Source organism: Nicotiana sylvestris, chromosome 5, assembly GCF_000393655.2.
Source record: "Nicotiana sylvestris chromosome 5, ASM39365v2, whole genome shotgun sequence".
Taxonomy (NCBI): domain Eukaryota; kingdom Viridiplantae; phylum Streptophyta; class Magnoliopsida; order Solanales; family Solanaceae; genus Nicotiana; species Nicotiana sylvestris.
In genome coordinates this window covers 54,649,461-54,658,355 of record NC_091061.1, presented here as the reverse complement: position 1 = coordinate 54,658,355, position 8,895 = coordinate 54,649,461, and the positions used below count along the sequence as shown (strand labels likewise).

The 8,895-nt window shown below is 38.5% G+C and overlaps 1 protein-coding gene across 1 annotated transcript; it reads left to right on the top strand.

The window, feature by feature from the left end:
• Positions 1-6,671: 6,671 nt before the first annotated feature.
• Positions 6,672-7,508, top strand: LOC138868674 (serine/threonine-protein phosphatase 7 long form homolog). The gene has a single exon (XM_070146240.1). It carries the CDS (start codon positions 6,672-6,674, stop codon positions 7,506-7,508), a length of 837 nt encoding a protein of 278 aa, XP_070002341.1.
• The last annotated feature ends 1,387 nt before the right edge of the window (positions 7,509-8,895 follow it).

Here is an 8,895-nt window from a genome sequence, read left to right as displayed (position 1 = left end):
GTTGCGAGGAGTTGTGATTGTTGTTTATATGCACATATGGTGCTTTTTCTATTTGGGATTTATAGCGGGATTTGAGTGAGATGGGTATTGGGTGTTGCATGATTGATTGCGCATTGGATATGTTCTTTCGGGATGGCATGGCATTGCATCATTTACTTCTCCGTAGTTTTAGTGATTTACTTTTGGTACTAGACATCAAATTCTGTGTGGTTTATAATTTTGAGCATGGTGACTTGAGGTGTCTCATGTGAACCAGTGTTTGGATAGGGTCGCGCATTGCAGCAAAGTTATGATCCTTCAGGTCAGATTCATGTATTCTGGTTCTACGAAGGGTGATGGATTCTCAGCATTGTGTTGTGGTGGTGCTGGTGAGCTTGCGGTACAACTCTCTTATTTGAATTATTTTCCATGATTTGAGTACATTTGGACTATTTCTTACTAGTGCACGAGTGGCCCGAGTTTTGGCTTTAGATTGTATCGATGTGTCATGTCACTAGAGTAGTCGTGTTGGATAAGATGAGGTTATTGAGATCTAGAATAAATACTATCAAATTTGATTTCAGCATGTTGGCAGGATAGTGTCGGGATTCGGCCTAAAAATCCACTATGGTCCTTGCCGAAGGAGAGGGAGCTCTATGACTGGTTGATCTGAGGAATGGTTATGACTTTTTGCATGTTTCATTCATCATTGGCAGTATACGAAAGTGTTGGAATGACGTTTTGGTTTGATAAGAGGTTTATTACCGAAATTGGGTTGTTTGAGCAGCTGATGTGATTAGAAGTTATCACTATGAGTGTTTGAGTTGTGCGGTATATCATGTGATTTTCATCTTGGATTGTGGTTATGGCTTGATACAGCATGTTCAGACTTATTTAGCTTATATATGTGAGATTCTGATCTTATAGACAATTTCGGAAGTGGAAAATTGGTTCTAAGTTTATGGGTTATGGTGAATTGTGAAATTTCAGTTATGTTGTGTTACCGGACCTATATGAGATAGGGTGACATGGGATCAGCCCTTGGTATGTGCATGGTAAGGTTACCTAGTGATTTGATGGTTTTCGGAACGACCCTGGGCACGTTCGAGGATGAACGTATGTTTAAGTGGGAGAGGATGTAATGACCCGATCGGTTATTTTGAGCATTTGCACTTTGCTCGCCAGTTCTCGGGCATGACTAGCCCCGTGTGATGTATTATTACCTATGTAAATCGTCTATTTTGGTTTTCACGATAATCAGAATAGATTTGGAAGAACAATTCTAAGCTTGAAGCTTTAAATTTGAAAGATTTGACCAAGTTTTGACTTTTTAGTATTCGATCTCGAATTTGGATTTCTATAATTTGGTTAGCTCCATTAGGTGATTTTGAACTTGGGAGAGCATCCGGGATATATTTGGGAGGTCCGTGGTAGATTTAGGCTCGAATTGGCGAAATGGAAATTTGGCGTTTTCCGGTCGGCAATGGAAATTTTGATATCGGGGTCGGAATGGAATTCCGAAAATTGGAGTAGGTCCTTTGTGTCAGTTTTGACGTGTTTAAAAAATTTCAAGTCATTCGGATGAGGTTTAATAGACTTTTTGATCGAATTTGAAATTCGAAAGTTTTGGAATTCGTAGGCTTGAATCCGAGGGTAATTCGATATTTTGATGTTTTTTGAGCGTTCTGAAGGTTTGAACAAGTTTGAATGATGTTATGGGGTGTGTTGGCATATTTGGTTCGGGTCCCATGAGGCTTGGATAAGTTTTGGAAGAGTTTTTGGAAGATTGTGCCGTTTTGAGCATAAGCATGTAATGATCCAAAGATCCATTTTTAGTTCTAGAGATCGAAATTTGATTTCGAGACTTTTGGAATTTAGATAATGAATTATAGGAGTGATCTGGAAAGTTTGGTCTAATTTTATCAAGTCGCGATTGGGCTTTTGATGCGAAACATGAGTTACTTGTTTAACGAGCGAAATTGGTATCACACTGAGCTAATGAGCTCCGAATTGAGTTTCGATTGAAGGGCTACGTTCGTATTATTATTTGTGACTCCTAGAAATAAGAATCATCAAATTCCGAGTTCGTATGGTGGAGTTAGAGCCTTTTTAATGAAAATAAATATTGTTGGTGCAGCAGGATCTGGTGCGCACCTTTAGCAACCAGATTTGACACTTTTAGCAACGGGAATGTGGCTTTTTGCGACTAGAATCGGGTTTATTGATGTTGTTCTATTTTTTTTAGCTCGTTTTGACCTTTTTTCTTGTGAAAGAACACGACTTGGGGCGATTTTTGAGCAAGAAATCATGGAAAATCTTGAGGTAAGTCACTTGTGATCATTTCTACTCCTTAATATTGAATTATCATCGAATAATCCGACTAGATTACATGTTTTTGAGGTGTAAATTGGGGATTTGGACCTAGGGATTTGCAAATAAGATTTGAAGATTTAGAGGCCGAATTGTTATTGAAATTTAGTAATTTTGGTCTGGTTGGACTCGTGGTTGAATGGGTTGTCAGATTTTGTGATTTTTATCGAATTTCGAGGCGTGGGCCCAGGGGTCAGGTTTGAGCAATTTTGGGATTTTTGATGTAAATTGGATATTTTCGAGTGGGTTTTGTTCCCTTAGCATATTTTAATGGTTATGTACTGACTTTGGTTAGATTTGGAGCATCCGGAGGTCGATTCAAGAGGCAAAGGCATCGCGACCTAGAGTTTGGACCGGATCGAGGTGAGTAATGATTGTAAATGTTGTCATGAGGGTATGAAACCCCGAATTGCATATCGTTGTGCTATATTGAGGTGACACACATGCTAGATGGCGAGCGTGGGGTCGTGCACCGTTGGGGATTGTGACTTAGTCCATCCTGAATGGTTGTTTTACCGCATACTTGATTGAAAACTATTTGCTATCATCATGTTTTGGGTTGAATACTATATTTGGGACTTGTGCCAACTTTTTATACCCTTAGGGGAGTTTTACTGATATTTCCTCATTGTTTGGACATTATACTTGAACTCAGTCATGCTAAATTCTACTGTTTTCATAACTCAGCCATGTTTACTCTACTTTAACACAAATGATATTTTAAATGATATTTTGGGTTGAGCACCATGTTTTACTATTGCCTGAGTGGCTTGTGAGATTCTGACTAAGTAAGGTCGAGGGCCTGTGTTGTGAGGAAATACTTGATTATGATTATGAGGCTGAGGGCCTGAGAGTTGTACGCCACGAGATGGCTTGTTGATACGAGGCCAAGAGCCTATATGATTATGCCACGAGATGGCTTGATATTGTGCTTGGGCCGTAAGGGGTCCCTCCAGGAGTCTGCACAACCCCAGTGAGTGCAGGTACCTATTGTGATATGAGATATAGCCCGAGGGGCTGGTGATTGATCCATGATATTACTCAAGGGGCGGATTCTATTGACATTGTGCCTGTGGGGCGGATTCTTATGTGTTTATCTGTTCTAGCTGCTTTGCATTTAATTGCTTAACTATTAAAAAGGCATTTCTAAAGAAACTTAAACTGAACTAAAGTGGCTTTACATATTTCCACTGTTTCATTATTTTTACTGGCTTTTACTGCTTCTTTATAGGTTGTTGACGTGCCTTTACATGATTTCTTATCGCTCAGTCTTCATTTATTATTATTACTTACTGAGTTTGAGTACTCACATTACTCCCTACACCTTGTGTGCAGATTCAGGTATTTCTGAACCCGGTAGCGGGTATTGGTTGATCAGAGGCAGAGTCATCGGAGTTTAGCAAGGTAGCTACCGATGTTCGCAGCACTGCTTTTCTCCCTCTTGATCTCATTAGACTGTATTTAGCAAGGTGACACCGCGATGTCGGGCTGTATCTGTTTCCGCACTTATTCTATTTCGCTAAATTATTGGGATTTATTCTTATAAACGACTTTGATTGACTTATTAAAATTGTTAAAAATGAATTTGGGGAACGGTGTCGGCTGGCCTAGTTTCACGATAGGGGCCATCACGACCGGGTCGGTTTTAGGGTCGTGACAGAGACCCTAGGTAGTCCTATTGGCTTCCGCAGGCCTTGGCGTCCCCTTCTACATTTCTAGTTTTCTACATTTTTGTTTTTCTTTCTTTCCAAAACAGATTAATTTCTTTCAAACCGATATTTGTAGTAAATCTTAGTATGTTCGTGGATTCTGGGTAGTAATAGCAATATTATTGGTAATAGTATATGGATAAAAGGTTATTTACTTACTTCCAAATTTAATTTTACCTGTTCTAGCATGTTAAATTTTAATAAATTAAATATAAAGGAAAATGGTCAGTAAAACTCTAACATTGGCTTGTCTAGCGAGTGTTATGTTAGGCGCCATTACGGTCCCGTTGGTGGGAATTTTGGATCGTGAAAAATTGGCTAAGTTTTGAATTACATTAGTTGAGGAAATTATTTTTGATTTGTGATAGTTGATATATTGTCCCGATTTTGCACTTAATTGATGGAATATTTCAATTATGGTAGAAGTGTTAGAAGTAGTTAATTGTGCTAATAAACTAAGGTCATCCGCAAACATTAGGTGTGAGAGGAGTCCGAAACTTTTTTGATGATTTTTTGGACAAAAAATACTTTTCTACTATTTAAAAAAAAGTTACATAAATGAGTAAAATGCAGTACTATATTGCGAACTACTTTAACGGAAATTTAGCTGTTAAAGTAAAACGCAGTACCATACTGCGTTTTACTTGAATTTTTTGTTTTGTAATTCGCAGTACTAAACTGCGTTTTACTCAAAATCTGGGCCCAGGTTTAAATTATTAAAGCTGTTCGCAGTACTATACTGCGTTTTAAGTAAAACGTAGTATAATATTGCGTTTTAAGTAAAACATAGTATAATACTGTGTTTTAAGTAAAATGTAGTATAATACTACGAACAACTTTAATAATTTAAACCCCCTTCTTCTTCCTTGGACCATTGAACCGACGCACTCCCTCTTTTAAAAATTCTGATTCTGCTGGTCCCCCCCCCCACCCCCCACCCCCGCGACAAACTTAAAAAAAAAAATTCGGCCCCACCCATCACCTAAAGAGAAAGGAGTGTAGGTCCCACATACAAGACAAGCTTTGGATTCCTTCTTTCGGGTACAAAAATTCGATTTCAATCAAATTCAAAAAACTTAAATCAAGGTATTTCGATTTTGTTTATGTCGAAACTCGTATAGTACATGCATATTTGTATTGTTTAATGTGTTTCCATGTTAATTTGTGTTATTTTTGTGTTTTTGTATCTTATTTATATCCGGATTGATTTATTAGCTTTGGTACAAAAAAATGTTAAAATTTGATAAATTATTTGTATTGTTAAAAAATTAATATTATTTATTTTGTTTGTTGTTCATATTTGTATTTTATGTTAGTTGTTTTTATATGTAATATTGACCTTTTAGCGTAGTAAAATAAATAGCCTTTTAGCGTAGTAAAATATAGAGCCTTTTAGTGTTGTAAAATATAGAGCCTTTTAGTGTTGTAAAATATAGAGCCTTTTAGCGTAGTAAAATGTAGAGCCTTTTAGCGTAGAGTCTATGTAGCTTATGTATGTAGTAACTACAAACTCTATCCAATTACACTTTACAAAATTAATTATTTAATTTATAACAATAAACTTACAAAAGTAACAAATTAATATATGTTGTAAAATTAACTCAAATATCGAGCCTGGAAACCATACATAATTATACAGTCCAATTTTAAATATAATTAATTATTTAATTTATTAAGCTAATACACACAATTCTAAAAATGTTGAAATTGACACGCATAATAATTAAGGATAACCCGGTGCTACAGGGCCTCAAAAATCGAGCTTGGAACTCATACATAATTATTCAGTCAATTTTTAAACATAATTAATTATTTAATTTATTAATCTATCACATAAAATTCAAAAAATGTTAAAATTGAAACGAATAATAATTAAGGATAAATCGGTGCTACCAGGCCTCCAATATCGATCCTGGAACCCATACATAATTATTCAGTCCAATTTTAAACAAAATTAATTATTTAATTTATTATGCTAACACACAAAATTCTAAAAATGTTGAAATTAACACGCATAATAATTAAGGATAACTCAGTGCTACCGGGCTTCAAATATCGAGCCTGGAACCCATACATAATTATTCAGTCCAATTTTAAACATAATTAATTATTTAATTTATTAAGCTAACACACAAAATTCTAAAAATGATGAAATTGACACGCATAATAATTAAGGATAACTCGGTGCTACCGGGCCACAAATATCGAGCCTGGAACCCATACATAATTATTCAGTCCAATTTTAAACATAATTAATTATTTAATTTATTAAGCTAACACACACAATTCTAAAAATGTTGAAATTGACACGCATAATAATTAAGGATAACTCGGTGCTACCGGGCCTCAAATATCGAGCCTGGAACCCATACATAATTATTTAGTCCAATTTTAAACATAATTAATTATTTAATTTATTAAGCTAACACACACAATTCTAAAAATGTTGAAATTGACACGCATAATAATTAAGGATAACTCGGTGCTACCGGGCCTCAAATATCGAGCTTGGAACACATACATAATTATTCCGTCCAATTTTAAACATAATTAATTATTTAATTTATTAAGCTAACACACACAATTAATTTTCTTTAAATTATAGTAGACGACATGGACTTTCCTCCGCCTGCGCATCCCGGACCTACCGAGGATCAGCTACTAGTGTTGCAGGGCGAGCATAGGTCCTCCTTTGTAAGGGAGGGACAACTATCGTTGCATCCTCTCCGCCCCAGAAGACCTGACGATTTGTGGGAGTTCATCGGGGAGCATCCTTTCCATGCCCGCGTAGTCGCGCGCCTACAGGCTACGGGCTTCTATACGATTTTTGAGCTTGGACGGATGCAGCTTGATTGGTCTCTCATCATGGCCTTGGTAGAGCGGTGGCGACCGAAGACACCCACTTTTCACTTGCCCACTGGAGAGGCCACCATCACGCTGGAGGATGTTCAGGTTTTCTACGGGCTGCACGTAGATGGACGGGCCGTAGCACTGCCCCAGTACATTAGATCCATGACGCGTGCACAGTTTTTAAATATGATGAGGCATTTTACTGGTTATAGACCTCAGGGTGATGCTGGGGGCAGTCGCGTTGCTTTCTCAGCCATTAGAGATCATATGGCGTTTTTGCACCCAAACATTACCGACGAGACGGAGGATCTCCATATTGAAAGGTACACGCGGTTGGCGCTGCTCCTACTTTTCGGGTGTGTCTTGTTCCCGAAAACTTCGGGGAGTAAAGTAAGTATGCGCTTTCTCCATCATCTTCAGGAGCTGGATGGTTTAGCCCAATACAGTTGGGGTGCTGCTGTTCTCGCATACCTGTATAGGAGCATGTGCCGGGCGAGCATGGGCTCAGCAGTGGACATATGTGGTTTTCTACCCCTCCTACAAGTGACAACATTTTTGAATACTCTGTTCATTTCTCTGAATTCTATATGGTCGAAATGACTCATAAATTCTACATCAACCTTTTATCTTAGGTTTGGGCCTGGTAGCGGATCATGCCATTGCAGCCACCTCTACCAGTACTTGCGCCTGGTGAGGCTTATCCGTTTCTCCCTCTAGCTTCTAGGTCGATTCTCCGGCGTGGGAACTACCGAGGGACCGATGCTCATCATAATCTCCCCCTTATCAGGGATGTGCTAGATATGCTGGTGGACGGACAGGTAGATATGTTCATACACTTACTTGTTTTAAATTGAGTTGTGTTGCGCATACTCACTTTTATGTTATTATTTGGTAGTTCATTTGGACGCAATACAACGACGAGTTGGTAGCTCATCTGCCCTTTTATTTCTCAATCAATCGAGTGCTTTGGAGCACCTCTGTCCCGATGATCTTCTTCAATATGGTTGAGTATCATACCACAGAGCGTGTGCTTCGCCAGTTTCACCGTCCCCAGCCTATACCGAGGTAGCCTGGATGGGTGGCTATATACTATCAGCGGGATGACCATGCCAGGCTGGACGATATATATATGGGATGGCTAGAGCAGCAGGTCCTAATTTGGGAGGAGCAGCGAGTTGACCGTATTCCGCCAGCACCTACATTTACCCAGGAGGCCACTATTCATATGTATGTGTCATGGTACCGCCATCACACCCGACTGATTATCGGGAACCCCATTCATGTACTTGGCGAGCGCTACAGACCATACGCCGGGAGACATGAGGCACTGGTATGTTTTTTGGCTTATTAATATCGTATAATTGTAATATAGCGTTATTTAATTAATATTTTAAATATTTCACAGGCTATTGGGCATCATCACCTCTACCAGTTGGGACAGGAGATGCAGCAGCATACTGACATCCCTGCAGTCATTGACTATGGCCGGCGGGTGGCACAGTTGGCTCGTCGGACCCTGTTTCAGGCAAGATATGCCGTGAGGTTGGACCCCGAGGCTCAGTATGCGGCGCCAGAGGACTACCATCGGGGTAGGGGTGTCCCACGAGGTAGTGGAAAGCATAATGGAATTGTGAAACACAAAAGGAACGAAAAGAAAAATATAAATGGGAACTTGCGGAGGTGAAGGCAAAACTGAAAGAGGTAGAAGAAGAAAAAGAACGAATGGAAGAACGATTTAAGTGGTTGGAGCGGAGAATAAATGGCAACCGGGACTAAACATTGGCTTGTATGTGTTTAGTGTATTTTTCATATTTCATGTATTTTTATTATGTTGGCCTGTTATGTTTGTTTTTGTGCTGTAGTAATGTTTTATTTACATTTTCCTACAATTAAACAACTTTTTCTTCACTCATTCCAAATTGTGGAACATAATTTTATTTGATATATATTGCAACATACACAAGTACAAACATATATTACAAAAAAC